This window comes from Pipistrellus kuhlii, unplaced genomic scaffold, assembly GCF_014108245.1.
Source record: "Pipistrellus kuhlii isolate mPipKuh1 unplaced genomic scaffold, mPipKuh1.p scaffold_m20_p_6, whole genome shotgun sequence".
Classification (NCBI taxonomy): domain Eukaryota; kingdom Metazoa; phylum Chordata; class Mammalia; order Chiroptera; family Vespertilionidae; genus Pipistrellus; species Pipistrellus kuhlii.
Window position 1 is genome coordinate 21,537,188 of NW_023425562.1, and position 25,030 is coordinate 21,562,217.

Consider the following 25,030-nt stretch of genomic DNA (forward strand, 5'->3'; position numbering starts at 1 on the left):
GGACCTTGAAGGACTGAACAGAGGAATTAAACGAAAATGTAGGCATGAGGGGACAGGTCTCTTGCCTCCGAGGCGGTCCGTGGCAATGACTTTTCGGGTGGGGTGGGGACCGATGACCCCGGACTCTTTCGGCCTGGCCCCTCGCGAGTTTTAGCCTAAGTAGAGGCGGCCTCGGGCCCGCCCAACCCCAAACCTCGCCCAGTTCTCCGGGCTCCTACACCGCCCAGTCCTTGACCCTCCCCCACACACACCGCCCCTTCCCCTCCCTCCTCCTCTTTCCGCTCCCCCGCCCTTATTTCCGCCCCCTCCGCCCGCCTCCCCCTCGCCCCGGGCCCACGCCCTCCGCCCTCCCGCGCCCGCCGCCTCCGGCGCTGCGCTCCGCTTCCTCCTCTCTCCGTCAGCGCCCCTCTAGGGCGGCCGGGGCAACCCCGTGCCCCGCTCGCCCAATAAGGAGACGGCGCAGGGGACGGGGCGGGGCTCGGGCCGGAGCGGAAGTGGTGACCGGAGCGGAAGTGGAGCTGCCGCCACCGCCGCCGCCGATTCCGGAGCCGGGGTAGCTGCCGTGCCGCCGTTGCAGCCGCCGCCGCCGCTGCTTGAGGAGTGGGCCTGGGAAGGAAGCGGTCACCGCGCTCGGAGCTCCGCTCGCCATCGTCTTTGTCCCTGCCGACCTCCCACGGTGAGTGCGGCGCGGGGCCCGCCCGGGGCCCCCGGGGGCCCCATCCCGAAGCTCCCCGCTCGCGGCGGAGGCGGCGGCCACCAGGGTGACCCGCAGGTGGGCTCCAGGAGGAGTGGCGCGCGCCTTCCCCTGCCCCGCGCGGTCGCCTGCGGCGCGGGCCCGGCCTCGCCGCGGCCCCTCCCTGTTTCCGGGGCCGGGCCCCCGGCCCCGGAGAGGCCCGGCGCCCTCGCCGCCAGCGGGCTGCCCGGCGGGCTGGGTGCGGCTCCGGAGCGGACCGGAAGGGATAGCGAGCACCCCGGACCCTCCCTCACTGCCCAGTTTCGATCCCCGCGCGACTACACCTTGAGATCCAACGTTTTCAGCCCTGTCACCCCTGCTCCTTGCTTTCCGGTTTCCAGAAATTAAAATTGAACCAAATGCGGGCGAGTTCTCGAGCCCCCAGGCCCCTGCTTGACTCCCCCATAACGGGTAAGGGGTTTAACCTTGGGAGAGAACAGAGAGATGACTCCCCCCCTCCCCCCCACTTTACAGCAAAGCCATTCTTCATCCTGGTTCTCTGGCTTTGGAGCCCGGGGGGACCCGAGGTTCCCTGGTTCCCTGGGAAGCACAGGGTGGAGGTTTGCATTTGTTGGAATCTGTTACTGAATCAGATCGGATCCTCAGGAAGGAAAAAAAAATGTCAGAGACTGAGAATCGAATATTTTCCCACGGTATTTGCCGTCATTAATGCCAGAGTCTTTTGTGTACTCGCCCACAATTCCCCCATACTGTGTGTTCGCATGTTTTTAGGATTGAAATTTGCCTGATGGCTTCCCTGGTGATAGGGAAGGGTGGAAATGATTTGGGGCCCTTGTCTTCATACCATGAGTACATCTTTGTCTATTGCAAATGGAGAATTCTGCGTATAATGAGGTTTTCAAAGGTGGCAGTATTGGTAAGACAATTTGCCAACCTTTTCTGTAAGAATTCGTGTCTCGTGTCCTTGCCTTCACTGCTCTTCTCTTTGGTAGGTAGCATCAGGCTCTGATTTTACTTGCCCTGTGTGGGAGATAAGGTAGAATTTGGCAAGATGGTGCTATGAACATATAAAATTCAGGAGGCCACAGGAGCCCAAACAGAAATATGAAGCACTTGTAAGAATACAAAAATTGCATTTCTCACTCTGTCTCAATTGTTCAAATGAAACCACACACATGTGCAGTCTATAGAATATGTGGCTACTCAGGTTTTTGCATTTTCATGTTAGAAACTTAAATGTATAAATATTACTTGGTTTTTAGTGAGTTTCTTCTTAAACATTTCCAATATACCCCATTCCTAATTTTGGAGTATGTATCTTTGTTACCTGAGCCCTCAATTTTCTATGTCCTTAGCAGCACACAGGATGATAAGGATAAAACCTGTCCGTTTTCTGGACCCAAATTAGAATTTTAACCTGTAGTCTTCAAAATAGAAGGCTAATAATTCAGTAGCAACTGCTGAATTATTTTCCTAGCCCCTCCTTTCAAAGAGATAAGAAACCATTCACCCATCTTACAGATGGAGTCTTTATGACAGGCGAGTTAGCCTAGACCACACACCTGGTTTTCAAATTTAATATCTTCCTTCATCAGTAGTAAATATTTATGGACTGTCAGCCTCTGAGGTATGGCTCCTACCCTATAATCTTCTGTACATTTCCCATCATGCAGTGCTTGAAGCCATTTTGGAATTGGAGCTCTATAGATCCGGGAGACAGTCTCATAAAACCAGACTGATCACATTCCCATGATGCCGGCTCCCAAGACAGAGTCTCCAGATTTTGGGGCCACTGCAATAAATGCATTTTGCTCATTTGACTATGGACATGGAAGCAGGATGAGCACTACACTTGGCATCAGACCAATTTGATTCAGGTCTTGCCTGTAGCTCTAGCTGTGATTTTCAGCCTGCTGCTTATTCTCTGGGTTTCTCTAGCTCCAGAGTTGTGAGGCTTTTTACAAACTATACATTGTTAAATATAAGCATTTGGTTTTGTTTTCTAATCATTAAGTTCACTGTTAATGGCTTTTTTTCCTCCAGTTGCATTCTGATGAGATCCAACCTTTTCGTATATGCTGCTTTCAAAAATTGACAGTATTAACAGAACCTAATTTTGTGTCTAGCATCTCCAATCTTTTTAGCACATTTTCTCATCTCTGTATTGCAAATGGTAATAGTCTTTAATGTGTTATTGTGACAAATTCAATAATTAGAATAAGGATCTGGGATATAGTAGGTATTTATAAATGTTACTTGAACATACAAATGAAGATGAGCATATATAGATCAGACCTATGCTATATAGCATAGACACATATAGTGTTTATCCGTTTGTCATTCACCAACTGATGAGGTAGCATCAAACAATTAATGTGTAATAATAATATCCACCACTTAATTTCTTACTATGTGCCAAGCTTTGTTCTGAGCACTTTACACATTCAGTAACACTTTATAACTGCCAGTGATAGGTAACCACTGTTAGCCTCATTTTACAGATGAAGAAACTGAAGCACAAAGAATTTAAATCATTTTCCTAGGGAAATACAGCACAAGGTAAGTGTTGGAGCCAGGAATTAAACCCAGGCTTTGATGATAGGTTTCTACTAGTAATAGAACACACATATATCTTTCAGTGTGTAACTGTAATTGTATTTAAATAGGAATTTTAGCTATTTTTGAAAATAGGTACAATGTAATTTGTTGAGGGAGAGTATATATATATATATTCTGGCTTGGAGGAATGATACTGCTTGTGAAAGACCATTTTTTCTAGTATTGGCTTCATAATAGAGAGAAAACTAGTTATTTTGTGGATTTATCCAATCCTACGTTCTTCATCTAGTTGAGTTTAGTTAAGACTAAACCTTCATTGTTGAGGGCCACCTTTATTTATTTAAACCTTCATTGTTGAGGGCCACCTTTATTGGTTTTTCTTAATCATACTACCTTTTTGTAGAGTTTTAGATTTTTCATATTTTGTTAGGGAGGAGGAGATGAGTAGAGAGAAAATTCTAAATTAAACATCCTGTTATGCTGCCTGCTTTTTCAGTGGCATCAAACTAAGCTGTTTTCCTTTAAATGGAGATGGATACCTAAGGCATAGAGAATGAACTAAAATTTCCTTGTAAAGCAACTTAAAAAAAAAAAATCTTTATTGATTTTAGAGAGTTGGGAGGGGGGGTAGAAATATCAATGATGAGAATCATTGATCAGCTGCTTCCTGCATGCCCCACCCTGGGGATCCTGCCCACAACCCAAACCAGGCATGTGCCCTGACCAGTAGGTAATCAAACAGTGACCTCCTGGTTCATAATTAGCCACTGAGCCACTGTGGCTGGGCAGTTAAGCAACTTTAAATTTCTGGGTTCCTACATTTTTCTAGGGGAGGTGACAATTCACTAGCCAGAAGCAAGAAATTAATTGCATAATTAATTTTAAGATTTGGAACCATCTTGATCTCAATACAAATATGATCTTATTTTGTGATGTGCCTGCTGAAATCCAATCACCTTAATTCCTTTCTCTGCTAAAAGATCTAATATAGGCATTGTTATGTTTGTAATTCTTAAAATGTGGTGAAATTGATTGACAACCTCTAGAGAACAAGTCATTCCCAGCAGAGTTGGAGTGAGATTACTTTTTTAAAAATTTGGCCATTCCTCTATTATGTAAGTTTATTTCATTGTTTTCCCTAAGAGAGCCAACAATAAAAGTTATTTCTGAATGGCCTTGACCTGGACAGAAATTGGAGGCGACAATAAAGTACACGTGGCCTCTGGCCGTTGTTATTGTTTGTTCATAAATCTTACCTGAAAGCTTGTTTAACAGTCTGATGAATTTCTGGCATATGCTGTTTCTAACTGCTTCATTTGATTTTGGCTTTTAAAGCTAGATGAATTATGGCCAATTCTCAAATCTCACTTTAATACCTTTTGAAGAATCTTCAAAAAAATTATTCATTCTATCTTTTTATTAAATAAGCATTGAAAATCATAGTTGATCTTTAGGAGTAGTGCCATAGAGGAAAGAGCCAGGTACTGGATTTACTGTGTGACCCTGGGCAGGTAAGTTTTGGCATCTAGAAAAGGGACAGTGACATTCTCAGGATTAAATGAGTTGATATAAATCCCTTAGTGCTTTGCACACTTAGGTAAACCATAATTAATGGATTTTGTTTGTTTGGTTTTTTTTCCTAGACCAATTGTATAGCTGATTAGACTTTTGAGAGATGGACACAAAGTATTTCAAGGGTTTGTGGAAGCTCAGTTTCCATCTGTAAATAGATAAGAAATAGCTAATTGGGGCCTGCGGGTGGGGGCAGCTTCTGCATTGAGTGCCCCCTGGTGGTCAGTGTGCATCATAGTGAACGGTTGTTTTGCTGTTCAGTTGATTTGCATATTAACCTTTTATTATATAGGATGGGTGTTCTATCTGGTTTGGTACATCTGTAAATGTTTTTCAGAATTTATTGTCAATTCCTTACCCCATGCAAACTTTTGAGCTTAGATTTTTAACATGTTCCTTGCAGTTTCCTCTCTAGATTGATAACTGTTCTCATTTCTGTATCTGCCTTGGCATTTGATTTCTCATTCATGTAGAAAAGCAGAATGCACTTTATTCATGCATCTATATTTTTGGTCCCTGTGAGGAGTTCCCTTTTTTTTTTAATAATGTTTTTTTCTTTATTGAATAAGGTATTACATATGTGTCCTTATTACCCTCCCTCCCTTCCACTCATGCCCTCAACCCCCTGTTGTCTGTGTCCATTGATTAGGTTTATATGAATGCATACAAGTCCTTTGGTTGATCTCCCCCCTTTACCCTGACCCTCCCCTACCTTCCCTTGAGCAGTTCCCTTTTTCTCTTCTGAATAAAACCCCATCTCAACCCATAAAGCCAGTCAGGACCATTCATGTTTAAACAACCTGTTCCCTCTCATTCTAGCCTGGTTCCTTCTCCAAGAAGCAGCTTTGATATGTACTGTCTTCTCATTTCATGTATACCATCTTGCTTGTTAGTTACAAATGTCTCTTTAACATTTTAGGAAACAGAGATTCAGAAAATTTATTTAAAAAGTCACCTAATTTCTTTTAGAAGCTCAGATTTGTTGTATGTAGGGCTTTCCATTGTGCTATGCCCAAGGTCACACAATGTGAGTCAGATTCCACTCAGATTTGTTCTGTATTAGAGCTTCAATAATCCTGACACATAATAAATAGATATAGAATCCTTGCTTTAAACTTATAACAATTATTAAATTCAATTAACTTGAGGATTTTTTTCCCTTGAAAACAACACATAGATGAAAGTTAGTACTTCCGCCGAAACCGGTTTGGCTCAATGGATAGAGCGTCGGCTTGGGGACTGAAGGGACCCGGGTTTGATTCCCGTCAAGGGCATGTACCTTGGTTGCGGGCACATCCCGGTGGGGGGTGTGCCGGAGGCAGCTGATCGATGACTCTCTCTCATCGATGTTTCTAGCTCTCTATCTCTCACTCTTCTTCTCTGTACAAAATCAATAAAATATATATTAAAAAAAAAAAAAGAAAGTTAGTACTTCCAAAAGCCACAGCTATCATTTTCAACTCTTGCTTTTTGCAGTGCTTTTTTTTAAAAAAAGAAAACATCGATTAACAATGGCTGTAGAGCCCTTTATTTTTTTTTTCTTATTCTTGAATGTTTCCTTCTAGCCACTGGTATTTCATGGCTATCTGTAGAATTATTCTTCATAATGTTTTTTAGGAGATATTTTACCAAGATGAAATGTAGTGATGCAGATTTACCCTCCCCTTCTTTATCTCTCTTTAACAGATATTTCTATGACATTAAATCCCTTCTCTCTTTTTCTTTGTTTTTTTTTTAAAAAATACATTTTTACTGCTTTTAGGGAGAGGGAGACAGAAACATCAATGATGAAAGAATCATTCATTGGCTGCCTGCTGCACACCTCACACTAGGGATCGAGCCTGCAACCCCGGCAAAGGCCTTTGACTGGAATTGAACCCAGGACCCTTAAGTCCACAGACTGACACTCAACCCTCTGAGCCAAACTGGCTAGGGCTCTTTTTTTATAATTCTCACCCAAGGATATTTTTTTCCATTGATTTTTTAAAAATATGTTTTATTGATTTTTTCAGAGAGAGGAAGGGAGAGAGATAGAGAGCTAGAAACGTTGATGAGAGAGAAACATCGACCAGCTGCCTCCTGCACACCCCTCACCGGGGATGTGCCCACAACCAATGTACATGCCCCTGACCGGAATCGAACCTGGGACCTTTCAGTCTGCATATTCTTTACCACTGAGCCAAACTGGTTTCGGCGTGTGTTTTTTTTGTTTTGTTTTGTTTTAAAGAAAGAATGGAAGGGAGGGAGAGAAACATCAATGTGAGAGATACATCCATTGGTTGCCTCCCACATGCACCCCCAACTAGGGCCAGGAACTAAGCCTGCAACTGAGGTACATATCCTTGACCAAACCCTACAGTCCAAGGGTCTAAACACAGGAAAACTGGCTAGCGTTAAATCCCTTCTTTTGATGGCCATGTAATCTTGTAACATTTATCTCCCTTAACCACTCCCCTGTTGGATATTTAGATTGCCCTCTGAAGTGCTACATCTAGTGGCTTTGAACAGCCCGGCAGCCATCATCATTAAATGGCTGTGCTTGAGCAATCCCATTCTGGAGCATGTCGGTGACTTCTTGATCTATGCCAGCACAAGGAAATAAATCTTTGGCCTATTGCGGGGTTAGACCTCTTTCAGTCTCTCAATACATTTTTCTGCTTTGCTATTGTGACTTGCTGTTAGTGGTAGGCCTGATGATGGACTGCAGTCTTTAAAGGCCTTTTAAAAGGCAAGATAGCCAAAGCCAGTTTGGCTCAGTGAATGGAGCATAGGCCTACTGACTGAAAGGTCCCAGGTTCAATACTGGTAAAGGGCATGTACCTTGGTTGCGGGCACATCCCCGGTGTGGTGTGTGCAGGAGGCAGCTGATCAATGTTTCTCATTGATGTTTCTAGCTCTCTATCCCTCTCCCTTCCTCTTTTTGTAAAAATAAATAAAATATATATGTTTTTTTAAAAAGCAAGATAAAGGCTCTCTTGCTAATGTTTATCGTGGTCTGGAACCTTCCTTCAAAGCCTCAGAAGAAAAGTAAGTCCTAATTATAAATCATCACTACTTAACATCTAGAAAATTCAATTAGAAACTACTGAATAAAACTGTTAAAGTTAACATTTGTGTCCATTTTGAGGACATTGAGGGGTGAAGTCTTAAATATAATGTTAGCATTATAATATTCACTTCCTGTGCAAGATTAATCTGGACTTTTCCTTCTCATGGTTTGTGTGTGTATGTATATATTTTTTTATTTTTATTTATTTATTTATTTATTTATTTATTTATTTATTTATTTTAATTGGAGCTCTGACTGGTTTGGCTCGGTGGATAGAGCATCGTCCTGCAGACTGAAGGGTCCCAGGTTCAATTCCAGTCAAGAGCATGTACCGTATTTTTCGGACCATAAGACGCACCAGTTTTTCGAGAAGGGAAATGAAGGAAAAAAGATTCTGAAACAAATAGTGTCCTAAAATATTTTATGTGCGTTAAAACCCAACATCACAGTCATAAACACATGTAATCAACCCTGTAAAGTAAACAGCAGCATTTAGAACCATTTTAGAGCCGGGCAAGCACACAGAGACCACACAGAGCCGGGCAAGTAAAAAAAACTTTTTTTTAAAGTATATGTGTAGGCTATATTTGGACCATAAGACGCAGGGACTTTTTCCCCCCACTTCTGGCGGGGAAAAAGTGCGTCTTATGGTCCGAAAAATACGGTACCTTGGTTGCGGGCACATACCCAGTAGGGAGTGTGCAGGAGGCAGCTGAGCGATATTTCTCTCTCACTGATGTTTCTATCTGTCTCCCTTCCGCTCGGTAAAAAAATCAATAAAATATATATTTTTTAAATCCAGCTCTAGCCAGTTTGGCTCAGTGGATAGGACTTCAGACTGCAAACTAAAAGGTGCCAGGTTTGATTTCGGTCACCAGGTTCGATTCCGGTCAAGGGCACATGCCTTGGTTGTGGGCTCCATCCCGTGTGGAGGACTTGCAGGAGGCAGCCAGTCCATGATTCTCTCTCATCATAAATGTTTTTATCTCTCTTCCCCTCTTCCTTTCTCTCTGAAATCAATAAAAATATATTTAAAAATAAAAATAAATCCAAGCTTATATTTTGTGATGTATAGGCACTGTGAGAGGTGTGATATGCACTATGCATAAAAAAAAAATTGTACTCCCGAAACCTGTTTGGCTCAGTGGTGGAGCATTGGTCTGCGGACTGAGGGGTCCCGGGTTCAATTCTGATCAAGGGCATATGCATTGGTTGCGAGCACATCCCCAGTGGGGGGTGTGCAGGAGGCGGCTGGTCGATGTTTCTCTCTCATCGACGTTTCTGGCTCTCTATCTCTCTCCCTTCCTCTCTATGAAAAATCAATAAAATATTTTTTTAAAAATTGTACTTACTATTCTTTTTAAGAAAATTATCTTGATTGTTGAAAGTATTACAGCTGTCCTCTCTTCCTTTGAACACCCCCTCCATGTATGTATTTAATTCTCTGCTCCTCTTCTTCACAGTATTACCTTTTCTGAGGTATAAGCTATTGTTTCCAATTTATAGATTGGAAGACTGAGATTGAATAAGCTCATGTGGCTGTGTAGTGGTAGATCCTGCTCTTACATATTGTCCTGTTGTCTTTCCTCCATACCACATATATGTTAGCCTGTGTTCTTTCTGCTCTCCCAGTAATGATTTATTTAAAAAAATTCACAGATACTTATTTGAACATCAATTTTGTGATTGGCTTATTTTAGGCGTTAAATGAGAAACAAATGTAAAGCTTTTCTTTTGAGGACATGCACACAGCATGTGCATTCTATGTCATCTTTAGCATAGAAGACAAAGAATGTAGATATAGAGAAGCTAGACTGTGTAATAGGCTACAGGTGTATTTGGTTCATAGCCAGGGTAGATAAGCTGGGGATGGGGTAATCAGGGAAGGCCTTCTGGTCCTAGATGGAAGGATAGAGTTTGTATAGACAGAAAGTAAATAGTACATTCTAGATGAAATGAACTACAGTAGTTCCCCCCTTATCCTTGGAGGTTATGTTCTAAGACCGCAGGTAGTACCAAACTCCATATATACCATGTTTTCCCCTTTACATAACATAGCTATGATAAAATTTAATTTATACATTAGGCACAGTAAGAAATTAACAACAGTAGCTAGGCTCCTATGGATTCTGAGAAACCAAGATGGTGGCATAGGTGAACACCTAAACTGTTACCTGGCATAACAATTTCAAAACTACAGCTAAAAGACAGAACGGACATCATCCAGAATCACAGGAAATCTGGCTGAGTGGAAATTCTACAACTACCGTGTTTCCCCAAAAATAAGACATCCTCCGAAAATAAGACCTACTTACAGGTTTCCTTCTGAGTGAAATATAAGGCATCCCCCCAAAAATAAGGCCCTCCCTAGGCTCTGTCTCAGAATGCTATTGCTAAACATGAGAGATTTGGTCCACTGATTCTGAAAGAAATGGAGTCATAAGAAATTCACCAGGAAATTCAGGAATTGGATTGTTATGATGATGTTCCAGAAGTTGATGACATGATTGTCATTGAATAAATGAGTAAATTCTTGCTACTGTAGGATTCACAGTTTGTCTGGTTTGTGTGACAACTACTATACTACCATACCATATACAGGTAATAAATTTCCTTTATTTTCATTTAACAATAAATGTGTACCGTATTCTTCTTCATGGAAAAATAAGACATCCCCTGAAAATAAGATCTAGCGCATCTTTGGGAGCAAAAATTAATACCCTGTTTCCCCAAAAATAAGACAGTGTCTTATATTAAATTTTTCTCCCGAAGTTGCGCTAGGTCTTATTTTCAGGGGATGTCTTATTTTTGGGGAAACGCGGTATAAGACACTGTCTTATTTTCGGGAAAACAGGGTAGAAGGAAAGAGAGGGACACACGGAGACTCAGAGGAGCTGGAAATGACTGAGGTACGTAGACACGCATGCGGAGAGGTCGGGCAGTGGCTGAGTGCCAGGCTGGCTTTCTCTAGCAGGAAGGAGACGGAAGCCCCAGGCTGCACTGAACCCCAGTTCCAGGCGAGACCCTATGAATGAGGACAGTGGGGAGGGGGAGAACCCAGACTCATATGGGGTGAGTCTGGACTGTCAGGAGCGCATGGAAACTCAGGGGAGGCACATGCGCAAGTGCGCGCAGAGAGGACTGCAACTATTGCCGAGGGCACTGAGACCCAGGGGCCTCATAGGGCAGGGCTGACAGGAAGCCAACACTGTCTGCTCAGCCCTGAGACTCCGCCCCATCCAAGCTGAGTACAGAAGCTTTTGCAATTTTGCAAGTCTTGTCTCATAAGGCAGTCTCCAGCACAAAAGTTCTCCCAGTGTAGACACAGCTGATCCTCACAGCCAATTGGCCTGGAGGTCAATTTCTCCCAGTAATACCAACAACAATCAAGACTTAACAACAACAAGGCTGTACACATAGTCCACAAAGGGGTGCACCAGAGTGTCCACCTCAGGTAATGGGAGGCTGAACCACAGGGCCATATAGGACACCTAGCACACAAAACTACTCTACCAACTCAGAAAAGCGCAGAAATGTGGAGACAAACATCACAAACAAAAGAAGTGGAGGAAAACAAACAACTGGATATAGAGTTCAAAACTACGGTTATAAGGTTTTTCAAGAATTTCCTAGAAAAGTTGGATAAATTTAGCGAGACCCTCAATATAAAAAAGGAGCAACTAGAAATTAAACATACACTGACTGAAATAAAAAATATTATACAGAGACCTAACAGCAGACTAGAGGACCGCAAGAATCAAGTCAAAGATTTGAAATACAGAGAAGCAAAAAATAATCAGAAAAGAAAAAAGAATCCAAAAATTTGTAGATAGTGTAAGGAGCCTCTGGGACAACTTCAAGGGTACCAACATCAGAATTAGGGGGGTGCCAGAAGAAGAGAGAGTGCAAGATACTGAAAACCTATTTGAAGAAATAATGTCAGAAAACTTCCCCCACCTGGTGAAAGAATAGACTTACAAGTCCAGGAAGTGCACAAAACCCCAAACAAAAGGAATCCAAAGAGGACCACACCAAGACACATAATTAAAATGCCAAGAGCAAAAAACAAAGAGAATATTAAAAGCAGCAAGAGAAAAACAGTTACCTACAAGGGAGCACCCATACGATTGTCAGCTGATTTCTCAACAGAAACTATGCAGGCTAGATGGGAGTGGCAAGAAATATTCAAAGTGATGAATAGCAAGAACCTACAACCAAGATTACCCAGCAAAGCTATCATTCAGAAATGAAGGTCAGATAAAGAGCTTCACAGATAAAAAGCTAAAGGAGTTCATGGACACCAAACCAATATTATATGAAATGCTGAAAGGTATTCTTTAAGAAGAAGAAGAAAAAGGTAAAGATAAAAATTATGAACAAATATATATCTATCAACAAGTGAATCTAAAAATCAAGTGAATTAAAAATCTGATGAACAGAATAAACTGGTGAATATAATAGAATCAAAGGCATTGAAAGGGAGAGGACTGACAATTCTCGGGGGAAGGGGTGTGAGGGTGCGGGAAGAGACTGAACAAAAATTATACGCCTATGGATGAGGACAGTGGTGGGGAGGTAAGGGCAGAGGGTGGGGTGAGAACCAGATGAAGGGGAGCTACGGTGGGGGAGGGAGGAACAATTGTAATAATCTGAACAATAAAGACTTATTTTAAAAAAACACAGTAGCTAGTAATAAAATAGAACAATTATAACAATCTACTATAATAAAAGTTATGTGAATTTTGGTCTTTTTCTCTCTATAACTGATCTGATAATGGAAACTGCTAAGTGACTAATGGGCAGGTAGCGTCTTTGGCTAGAGTTTCTTGACAAAGGAATGATTCATGTCCTGGTAGTACCGAGCCAGATGTCAAGAGATTTTATCACACTACTCATAGTGTCTTACAATTTAAAACTTACAAAATTGTTTATTTCTGGAATTTTCTTTTTAATATTTTCAGACTGCATTTGACTGTGGGTAACTGAAACCGTGGAAAGAGAAACCAGAGATAAGGGAAGACTATACGGTACAGAAGCAATTTTAGGCATGTTTGATAGTGGCATTTAGAGTATTCTGTGATGTCCAGCCTGGGGAAAAGGTGCATGTTGGAGAATACTGGAAGAGAAAGTCTTAACAGGTCTTGAAAAGCCAAGTTATGAAGGACTTTGAAAGCCAGGTAGAGTTTAGATTTGTTGGAGTAGCCAGAAGAGAGTCATTGAAAGTTATGGAGTAAGGGTGGAGGCATGACTAATTTTTAAGTAGGTGCCAGAAATATAAAAGATGAGGTACAAATATAAGAAGGATTTAATGTGCTCATGAAGAATAGGTGCTTTGAATTATTTAAGAAGAGAGAGTTCTATCAAGGTTGCAGTTTGACTATTTTTTCATTTTGGGATCTGTTCATTTATTTAGCAGATATTTTTTTTAATATATTTTATTGTTTTTTTACAGAGAGGAAGAGAGGGATTGAGAGTTAGAAACATGGATGAGAGAGAATCATCAATCAGTTGCCTCTTGCACACCCCCTACTGAGGATGTGCCGGCAACCAAGGTACATGCCCTTGACTGGAATCGAACCTGGGACCTTTAGTCCCTAGGCTGACGCTCTGTCCACTTAGCCAAACCGGTTTTGGCTATTTAGCAGATATTTTTATTTATACTGATTATGTGCAAGGTGCTGTGGGGGATATGCCCTCAAGGAGTTTTGGTGTTGTAAGGGATTTAAGGAATATAGACTAATAATTTTGGTACTAAAGAAATGTGATAAAACCTTAAGAGAGGTATACAGAAAATGCTTTGTGAGAATATTTTAGAGTAATGCTGTCCAATAGAAATACAATGTGAGCTACATATAGTTTAAAATTATCTTGTAACATTTTAAAAAGTAAAAAACAACAAGTGAAATTAATTTAAATACTTTATAAAAATGTAACTCCATATTTTAAATATTACAGTCTAAACATTTGACATTAGCCACGTGTGGCTAGTGGCTATCATATTAAATGGCTCGGGTGTAGTAGCTTATGAAAAGGCTTCATGGAGGAGTTGACGTTTGAGCCATGCTTGGGAAGAATTTCGTTTGCAGAGTAGATGGAAAAGGGCCTTCCAGGAAGAGGAGTGGCTTGGTGAACAAAGAAAGAAAAGAATACTTTGTAAGAAAACCATTTTGCCTGAGAAGTACATATTGCATGGAAGGCATGTTTTGGGAAAACTCTGGGAAAGATGGTTGGAAATCCTTATTGGTGGGAAAAATTGGATTGGTATTGGCAAGAAGGGGCTTTAAAGGAATTTGAGCAGGAAGTGACTTTGCATTAGAGTGTCAAGAATGAAGAATGGATCTGGTAGCACAGACCTGAAGTGGGCAAAAGAGAACGAGAGACTGAAAGTAGTGAGACTAGGGGAAGGCTCATGGGAGGTTTATCATAGATGTAGAAGTAGGAACAATTTAATTTCTCTGTTGTCTGCTGCCTTCCTGCAAACTGCTGGGTGTTGTGTAATCCATTTCCTGTTGAAATTGGTCTTGCTGCTTCGGAATCCATGTTATATAAGTCAAAAGTTACATAAGCAGCAGGCATCAGGACATTTAGCTATGGCTTTTGCTTGTTGTAAGTTGTTTTTGTATGTGTAATTCAAATTTTTAAAATAGATTCATACTTTAAGGGATGTGGTCAATCTTTCCATATCATGATGGGTTCTCAATCTCCAAGGGCTCTTGCAGTGATCCCAAAGAAGCTTTGAAATATATGTCCCCAAGCCAGAAAGATCCCATTTTATTTTGAGAAATAGAATGTGTACATTTGGGAGGTCCCAAGGAGAGTCAGGATTCTTTAAAGAGGTATGATTTAACTTTTAATGTTTGGGAAGGAGAGGAAGAGGTGTGTTTCTTACTTGGGGGTCTAGTAGAGCCAGAGAGTTTCCAGGTCTCCTTTAGCAGTGTTGATCCTTCCTATTTCTCTATTACTCTTCTATAATACTGCATGGGATGGCTTAGCTCTGAATTGGCCTGTGGCCAGTACTTTATTAACTGGAATCTTTCCTATGTAGAGTTGCATAGGCACTGTTTTATGAATTTGGAGTGGACCACTAAGACTAAGTGACTGCTGACTTTGAATTAGTCTACAGACTGGGAAATTTTTAAAAGTTCATGGAAAGTTGGCTTCTTTCTGTTTCTCTTTTTTAGGAACAATGAAGTAGGGTTATTTAATGATGGAAATAGTGTCCTGATCTCAAAGACTTTATGGTCAAGAAAGTTAGACATATTGAGAGAGTATATAATTTTAAGATTGTTGACAAATTTATAGTTATCGTAATACTGTCCTCCATTCCCGCCCCTCCAATAGTATGTTTTTTTGATGTGCTTATATTATTATATTAGAGTAGACTAGGTTGTATTGTGGTAACAAACAGCCCCACCATGTCAGTGACTTAACCCAACAAAAGTTTCTTTCTTTTTCCCATTGCATGTCCAGTGCAGATCTGCAGGGGTTCCTTCACCTTACAGACTCGGGTTACAGAAACTCCACTGTTTTGTGACAGCAGCTGCTGTAAGAAGAGAGTCTGATGAACCATAGTTTCTTTTAGCAGTTTCAACCTGGAAGTAGCTTTTAGCAGTTTTAACCTGGAAGTAGCATCATTTCTAGTTATCTTTCATTGGACAGAACTAGTCGTGTGACCCCTCCTACATGCAGGGGGTTGCCAGGAAATGTAGGAGAGCAAATCAAATATTTTGAGAGGATTATTAACTCTCATAGTCTCATTCTAGTGATGTGGGTGAAGATGTCAAATGGATCAAGGTGAGACCTTTTCACTGAGTGTAAGCTTAGAGTTAGTGAGCCTTATGTAAAACACAGCTCTGCATATGATTTAGGTAATAAGCAGGGGGAAGAAATGCCATAGTTCTGAACTAAAATACCAACTATTTGAATTGTCTAGGTGTGGGGTCTATCTTATCACTGTGTTCCGTCTCATAAAATACTTTTATGTGGTACAGGCATCTGTAGAATTTCTCACTTGAAAATACAAAAATGACTTTTAAGGCAAAACCAGTTTGTGAATAGGGCTTATACTTCCTTTTCTATTTTAAAATTATTAACCATTTTCAGAGTCTTAAATTTTTATACCATATGTGTGTGTGTATATACGTGTTGTGTGTGTGTGTGTGTGTGTGTGTGTGTGTAGAGAATTTGTTTTAAAAATACTGATATTCCCATTACTATTTAAAGTAGTATTTTATCTTTTTATACTTTGGAATGTTAGTGGATTTTTACACTGGCACAGATGGATATATTGAAATTTAAATCAATAGTACATAAAACTAATGTGTATTTGGCTAATTTTTAGCTACATGTTATCCAAAACTTAACTGTATTCTCTATAAATGGTGATTATTATAGTGGTGAATTGACTAAGGTGAGGTGAGTAATTTAAAAGGCATTCACTTATTGGTATATAAAGAGTTTGATAAAGTGATAAACTGAAGCCACTAAGATTTTTGTCTATTTCAGAGAAACTTTTAGAGGAACTCAATTATAATTTGAAGTTCTGTTGCTGTGCATGTTGTAGAATACACTCATATCTCTTGCAGCCTATACCATGTATTGAATTAGTGCCTGATTATTGTATATAATTCTGAGGAGGGTTGGTAGTTTTTTTTTATTTTCCACTGAGGAAACAAAGCTCAGAGGCTAAGTGATTTGACCAAGGTCATACCACTTGTAAGTAGCAGGACTGGTGGTAGAGCCAAATTTGCCTGCCCGTGATTTATGCTACCGTGTATTCTTGTAACAAATTTAGCAAATCACAGAAGATACGATAAAAATGTCACATATTTTTTAGGTACCTGCTGCTTGATGGGCACTGCCAAATATAACATAAAATCTTATGTTTTGCCTGAAGATTAAAACAATCATCGCAGTTAAGATATTTTTCCCTACATTACTTGGTCAAAACAGGACAATTCTTGAAAAAAGTAAAGAACATATGTAGCATAAGTTTCTAAAGAAATCATTAAGCAGTCTCTGTGTGTTGAGGAATGTAGAAGAAAACAAAAACTGTAGAGAAAGACACTTGCATTTGAGTTCTAGCTTTCTATCATCTCTAAGCTGCGTTGCCTTCGTTGAACCTCTATTTCTTCACCTCAAAGAAGGGGGACGGATTATTATGACCATATCTACCCCGTAGTATTGTTGGGGAAATTAATTGACCAAAGTAAGAAAAAAAATCTTAGCAAAATACCTAAGTTGATAGGTGTGTCTGGCCAGTATTGTTGAGGGCACCTGGAAATAGATGTTACACATACAGGTATGTTTCTTTTCACATGGGTGGGAGAAGAGTCACGCGTGCATTTTCTGGGCCCTGACGCCTGACATTTGCTTCTCTTTTTCTCTTGTTCTTGTTTTAGGGAATGACCATGGATAAAAGTGAGCTGGTGCAGAAAGCCAAACTCGCCGAGCAGGCTGAGCGCTATGATGACATGGCTGCCGCCATGAAGGCAGTCACGGAGCAGGGGCACGAACTCTCCAATGAAGAGAGAAATCTGCTCTCTGTCGCCTACAAGAATGTGGTAGGCGCCCGCCGTTCTTCCTGGCGTGTCATCTCCAGCATTGAACAGAAAACAGAGAGGAACGAGAAGAAGCAGCAGATGGGCAAAGAGTATCGGGAGAAGATAGAGGCAGAACTGCAGGACATCTGCAACGATGTTCTGGTAAGGCCAGTGGTTCTGTTTCAAACAGTGATTTGTAAGTTGTATTAACTTAATGTTCAAATGCAAACTCTCAAACAGCTTATGAGACAAAGGTGTCTGAATATACTGGAAAGCTGAAAACCATTTGCAAGTAATTTTTAAACATATGAAGTGATTTTTCTTACCTCTTACTTGATCAGAGGTTGCTTGTCATTTATGGGGAATTTTCCCCTCTCCCTTCAAAATGACCTGTGAAAAATAGGAACATTGAGTCAGCATTCCTCCATCTTTTCTTTAGAAATCGAATCCCAGATAGGCAGGATTATAATAGATAGAAGCAGTACAGATAGGCTATTCTGTATATTAGGAGCAAAAAACTAGCCTGCCTTTCAGCCTCTGCCCCATGTAAAGTCCTGCTTTTGTCCAAAAGTTAGCCATGTAGGTCTGTTTGGGGATTTTCCTCTTCTATGTTTTATAGAAACCTTGGTCAGATGATTGGTTCCTAACTGCTTTCACTCTGACCACCATCTAGGGTTGGGTGGGAGGGGTGCATATCCTACTTTCCCTCACATCCTGAGCCCACTGGGAACTTTCTTTTTCTTCCAGGTGAAATCAGGTAAAATGAATGGTGAGGGCTGCTTTGAAGGGAAAAGGAATTCACACTTGTGGATCTCTCTCATCCCCTGCTGGCTGCCTCTCCGAATTACTGCCCATGACACCTTTCTTTTGAAAACCTGTACAGAGCTTGTCAGTTATCAGGCAGTTCTCCTCATCCCTAACCCATAAGGAGTTGCACCCTGTCTGTCTGCAAAGAATTAAAATTAATATTGCTCTTTGCATCTTTTCACTTTGATTGATCACATCCCCTTATAACTAAGCTTTTGCATTGAGCTGCTCTTTTTGTTAGACTCATAGTGTAAGAATGTCATGACTAAATTTGTTGCCTGTTGGTAATTGGGGGTTTGTTAATGGTGCACTAATTCCTGAATGTTAGGTGCATCTGATATTCAGATGAAGTATGGCATGTATTCCAAAGGCAAGAAAGTTCCATAATTCCTGAAAATGTAGACCAGCTTTTAAGAGCATCTGAAAGAATGTGAAGAACGCATGGTACTTACTGCCTCTTAACCAGTTTTTCAGGATGCCACATTCTAAAACAACTCTTCGAAAATATTGCTCTGTTTACGAAGCTTGGACTCCTTCAGAACTGCTTTTGTTGTAAGCATAAATGTTTAAAGGAATTTATTATTAATAATAGTAGTAGCTACCTTTTGAGTGCTTACTATGTGCCAGGCAACATGTTAAGCACTTTATGTATTTAGCTCTTTCTCATAACTACTCTAGAAGATGGCTATTGTGCTTCCTATTGGAGAGCAGAGGAAACTGAGGCTAAGGATAGTTAGGTCATTTGTCCAAGGTCATACAGACAGTTCCTATCACCTAGAGAATCATGATTAACATTGAAAAAATATCATTCCAGGCTTTTTCTGTACACATTTTTGTGCGTGTAGACACATTTTTTAATATTAAAATAGGATTCATGCGATATTTGTAATCTGCCATTTTTATTTCACTCAGACTTCTTTTGAGAACCTTTTCATATTAACAGTGTAGTTCCGCATCATCATTTTTAAGGCCTACATAGCATTCCATTGTATGGCTCTACTTTAATCAACCCCTTATGGATGGTGAAGTGATTTTTAACAGAAGAAAACAGACATCTGCTAAAAACTTTTAAACGCTTTGGATGAAAAATGTTTTTTTAAATCTTCAAAAAAATATTTAGAAGTGGTAGTGTGTATCTTGAATTTCAGACATAGTTTTAACATCTTGTAAATAATATTTCCAGTTTCTTAACAAAATGTGAATCATTTTTTAGGAGCTGTTGGACAAATACCTTATTCCCAATGCTACACAACCAGAAAGTAAGGTGTTCTACTTGAAAATGAAAGGAGATTATTTTAGATATCTTTCTGAGGTGGCTTCTGGAGACAATAAGCAAAGTAAGTAACACTCAAAAAAAGAAAAGGAATTTGAGCACTAGTGGAGTCTGTCTTCCTTTATAATAATTTTAATAGTTTTTGCCTTGTCTATTCTCTGTAGACACTACCATCACAGTACTCAGAAAGACCACAGCATTGTGCTGACCTGTGTGATAAACGGGGTCATGGGGCTTGACAGATCAAAATGTATCTAAGGGGAAGATAGGGAGGGGATTAAAAATCTAGTGCAGCCAAAACCGGTTTGGCTCAGTGGTAGAGCGTCGGTCTGCGGACTGAAAGGTCCCGGGTTCGATTCCGGTCAAGGGCATGTACCTTGGTTGCGGGCACATCCCCAGTAGCGGGTGTGCAGGAGGCAACTGGTCGATGTTTCTCTCTCATCGACGTTTCTAGCTCTCTATCCCTCTCCCTTCCTCTCTGTAAAAAATCAATAAAATATATTTAAAAAAAAAAAAAAAAAAGTCTAGTGCAGTCCTAACCAGTTTAGCTTAGTGGATAAAGTGTCAGCCCATTGACTGAAGGGTCACAGGTTCAGTTCTGGTCAAGAACACGTACTTCAGGTACAGACTTCATCCCCGGTCCTGATTGGGGAGCAAGCAGGAGTCAAATCAATTGATATGTCTCTCTCACATCATTGTTTCTCCCTCCTTTCCCGAAAAAATACCCTGCAGTGAGAACAAAAATTAAAAATAAAAGTCTGGTGTAGTAATACTTCCAAAGAGAATTTTAACTTGAGGATTATTTGATAGCTCTCCTTAGAGGTGAAACTTGAGCATGAAAGCACCATATAAAGAGTGATACATCTCTTTTATCTCTTACTTGTATTACTGTGATGGTGATAATTATAGCTGTGTTTTATTAAGTGCCTATTATGTGCCGAATATTGTAGTCTTATTTATTCCTTACACAACCCTGGGAGTTTGGGTGGAAGTCTGTTCATTCTTCTGATAAGGAAATCAAGGCTGCAGAGGTTTTCACTTCAAGCCACACACCTAGTGAATAAGAGCTGGTAATTCAAGTTTGGGCTCACAGTCCATGACCTTTCCACTAGACTAGAGCATATTTTTTATGTTCTGTCTAGTTAAAGGTTATTTCTGTATTTCTTACTGCCTTCGTAGGCTTTGTCATATTGTTTTTCCCCTAAGCATTTAATGTAGTACTTAACTTAGAACAAACATTTAGCAAATGATTGTTAATCAATTTAATTCAGCCCAGTTTGGTAAAATAATTTGATAGTGGTCCAGTGTGTGATGCAGCCTCTGAAAGAATCCAATCTTTAATATTTTTTTACCTTTTAGCCACTGTGTCGAACTCTCAGCAGGCTTACCAGGAAGCATTTGAAATTAGTAAGAAAGAAATGCAGCCTACACACCCCATTCGACTTGGCCTGGCACTGAATTTCTCAGTGTTTTACTACGAGATCCTGAACTCTCCTGAAAAGGCTTGCAGCCTGGCGAAAACGGTGAGAAAGGCCCTCTGGTTTCTTATCGTAGTAAAACAGAGCTGTTCTTAGTAACTTACTTCCTGAATATAACTCACTGTTTTGGACTATTTTCATGAAATATATATTTGAGTATATATTTTATGAAATAAATTCATACCTACTTTCTGATTTCTTCTCAACACCTGCTATTTTGTGTTTTATTTTTGTTGTTTGACTAGTATTTTGGTGGGGAGAGGGGTTGTGAAAAATTCAGAGTGAAGGCAGTTTGTTGTTTCTTGTCAAGCTTTGGGTTATAGAATTTGGAAAAAGTATGTAAAGTGAAGTTCTGTTCTCCCTTGATTCTTTGTATCCAGATGTTTTGAGTTGTAGTTTTTTGTTTTGTTTTTGTTGTTGTTTTCTTCTTAAAGGATTACTAGAAATGTCTTTGGTAATTAAAAAATTACATGAATTTGCCTAGAATGAATGCTCTATTAACTGATACCTGCTGACTTATCTAAAAATTTTTGTCATTGTTGGTGCTTTATAAACTTTCATTACGGTATATGTTTGCTGCAACAGCTGGCAAACAAGGTAATAATGGCCTAGGTTCTCCCAAGGTGCTGGACAGGATAAATTATTTTCATTTGTTAGCAGGAAAAAATTGGATTAAATGTGCTTCAGAAAACCTGTGATTTCTTTGCTAAAGGGCTCTTTGTTGTAGGCATTTGATGAAGCAATTGCTGAATTGGATACACTGAATGAAGAGTCGTACAAAGACAGCACGCTGATCATGCAGTTGCTTAGGGACAATCTCACTGTAAGTACTGCTGGTTTCAGTGACTGCTTTTGGAGGGTTCACAGTCTACTCACCACCTCATAATTCACTATTGCTCAAGACCCAAGAGAGGTTTGTGCCTTGTAAGTGTTAAATAGGTTCGATTTAAGTGTTGAATGAGTACTAAAGTTTTGACCTTTTTAGTCACCACTGTTGGCACTCATACAGGAATAATCTTATAAACAGTTGAGGGAGATAAGGCGCTACAGATGGGAAACCGCCGAGAGTACATTTTAGTGGCCCTGCTTTGATCATAACTCTGTTTTTCTCTTGCAGCTGTGGACGTCGGAAAACCAGGGAGATGAAGGAGATGCTGGGGAGGGAGAGAACTAATGTCTATTGTGCTCCGTGATCTGTTCAGTGTCACTCTGTACCCTCCACATATATCCCTTTGTGCGATAAAAAAAAAAAAAAGAAAGAATCGTACATTGACTTTTCAATTTTTCACAGCCTCAGCCTAGCAAAAATGGTTCATGGGATAAACAGCTGGTATTTGTATCTTAAACTCAGATTGGTCACGTAAATGCCACGGCATTCTGAAGTTTTGATTTTTAACATTGACAGGATTACTGTGTGTTTAATTTTTTTTTAAAAAAACTAAACACTGTGATTATGGGGTTTTGTAACTAAGCAGAACTCTTACTGGTAGAAAAATAGACCTGAATTATCTGTAACTTTGGGGAAAGTTTAAACAATCACTGAAATACTGCTCCATTGTAAAGTTGTACAGAAAGTTGTAGTGATTATATTGTGATGCTGGGACTTGGTGTGAGATACTTGTCATTTCACATTCGAGTTTAATGGCAATTCACAGTAATTATGCCTGTTCGGGGCTTATAGACACTTGACCAGTTGGGGCTCTTGCCGCTCAAAAGTTCATGACCGCAGATGTCCAGTGTCTTCCTCTGAGGAAACTCGGAGCCGAACATTGAAATTCTTTGTGGCAGTTAACTGGGTTATGACATCATGGGAAGATTCAGTGCTCATACAACACACGTGACTAAAACCCCTGTCCTACAACAATGTCATTGGTTTGCAACTTGTGCTTCAGTCGTGGAATATTTTCCGTATAATCATGAGCTAAAAAAGAAAGCAAGCCGTGTATCTTATGAATGGCCTTATCTGTCTCCTGGGTGGTCACTTTATGAATAATGTTCTGCAGAGACTGCCTTTCACATGAGGAGTACTCAGTCTTTGGGTTCTTCCTAGCTCCGGGCTTTTAAATTCTGAAATCTAAACATTCTTTCCCACTGTCTTTTTGACTGTTGACTTTGTTTTTTCTCTTTCTAAGTTTCTGTCCTGCTGCTTTACCTTTTTCTTTCTTTTTGAAATTTATCTTTATTTTTCCTTTGTTCACAGTTTAATACTATATGGACAGGGACAGGAGGCCTGGAGGGGGTGAGGGAAATGGGTGAGCACTTGGTGAGCAGGCCTTGTTTCAGTCAAGAGGAGCTTCCAGCACCGCAGCTTTGTCTTCCTCCAGTTCTCAGCACAGTTGTTCTTCCGTCACCAAGATCTGAATCAAAAAGTATTTTTAAAAATCCATGACTCCTCTCTGTATTAACAGCCAGCCCTGATAATGCTTGTTGGTACCTGATCTCCCAACTGTACTCATCCAGCCAAGTTCACAGACGTGTTTAAACAAGACCCTCTGATGCAGGGAAGTTGCATGATCACTGCATTGGGGAGAATCCAGAATACCCAGGCCTACCAGTTTCACAGTATTCCCCCTCTCCTGAACATTCCACATAGCTGTAGTATCCATCTGTTTGTCCATCTGCTGAAATGAGAAAAGAAAAACCTTCATGCACTGATGAAAACAAACCAAAAAAAAGAAAAAAAAATATCCCTCCTTTCTAGCTGAACAAAAAATGTGCAGTTAAATACTTGGCGCTTGAAAATGCAGTAGTGAACGTGGAACGAGCCTGTCTGTATATCTGGTAGCTCTTTCTTGCTTTGTTTTTTCTTACCAGTATTCTGCCTCACGTTTGCTTCTGTGATGGTTATATTGCCTAGCAAGCACACCCGTGGTTGTGAAAATAGTATAGCAAAAAAAGAAAATCCCCGGTTATTGATGTACTAGATTTGTGTATGTCTTTTAAACAGTTCTAGTTTCCACCTTACAAGAAATAATCAGGAAACGTGTAAAAATTCAAAAGTGAAATAAAAAATTTTATCAGTTAGTTGCCTGTGAATTGATGTTAATGTGTGGTACCATTTCTATCACTACCAGAATTAGCTAACTTTTTTTTTTATCACTCATTTTAGGCGCTACTCTTTCTTTAAAAGTAGGCAACAGCTTTATGTCATTCTTTAGAACTTGAAGTCAAAGTGTTGTCAAAGGCAAGAAATTACCATTAATACAAAGCCTACCCACCTTATATAAACCACTTTAGGTCTTTGGGAGCTTCTAAAATTTGGTGATGCCAGTGGATTTTGCATCCCATTCAAGTATCTTTCTCCCCCCCCCCCCCCCCCCCCCGCCCCAACCCCCTGTTTTTTGAAACCCTGAGAAACCCTGAGATGTAACCAAGACAGATGGTTACATAAGGCCTGGTCACCTCCAAATAATAGTCTGGCATCTGTCTCAACACTATGGTAGCCAGCAGCTCTTGTGTTTCCTCATGTGATTTTCTCACAAGGAGAGGGAGGGGAAATGATTAAGAGAGTAATTTTTAGTCCAAGATTAGAATTTATTGGTGCCTACTTGCTACTGTAGGCTGGGCAGGCAGAGCGGCTCCTGCCCCTGGTTCTGGAGCTGTTCCACCTTTCAGAGACACAACCAGCCAAAGGTCAGGGGACCCGCTTTGCTGCAGTGGGGAAATCAGGAGGGTGCGCCCCTCCTAGAGGTCAGATGAAGTACTGTCCCACAATGGATTGGAATTCTTCAGAAATGACTCCACAGCACAGATCGGATCTGCAAACTCAAGATTGATAGAAGGGTCTTGCTGTTCCGCTCAGGACCACCGCCCTAACCTCATTGGGGCCTCACTGTTCCTTAGAGTACCTCGGTGAGCTTCCCTGGTGTGCAGATGGAATGGATCCTTAAATGAGAAAGGTGGGCAGGGGGTATCCCAGCAAACTACATAGGCAGTGCCAAAGAAGGCCTTAGAGGTCTCCAATTCCCGCTCGGGGCCTTCAGTCCCAAGTCACTAGGCTGCTTCCAGAAGCGGGGCTGGATTGGGCTGCCTTGAGAAAGACACCTTTTAGCTGGC

General features: G+C 40.6%; 1 protein-coding gene across 3 annotated transcripts; it reads left to right on the forward strand.

Annotated features, from left to right (window-relative positions):
- Positions 1-534: 534 nt before the first annotated feature.
- YWHAB (tyrosine 3-monooxygenase/tryptophan 5-monooxygenase activation protein beta) lies at positions 535-23,998 on the forward strand. Of its 3 annotated transcripts, none has more exons than XM_036418035.2 (6): positions 535-676; positions 17,276-17,578; positions 19,437-19,560; positions 20,856-21,019; positions 21,702-21,898; positions 22,092-23,998. In XM_036418035.2, exons 2-5 carry the CDS (start codon positions 17,279-17,281, stop codon positions 21,858-21,860), a joined length of 747 nt encoding a protein of 248 aa, XP_036273928.1. In that variant the 5' UTR covers positions 535-676; positions 17,276-17,278; the 3' UTR covers positions 21,861-21,898; positions 22,092-23,998. The 3 variants fall into 3 exon arrangements, with proteins under 3 accessions (XP_036273928.1, XP_036273929.1, XP_045430855.1); XM_036418036.2 differs by having other exon boundaries at positions 21,702-21,797; XM_045574899.1 differs by lacking the exons at positions 535-676; positions 21,702-21,898 and adding an exon at positions 7,295-7,446.
- The last annotated feature ends 1,032 nt before the right edge of the window (positions 23,999-25,030 follow it).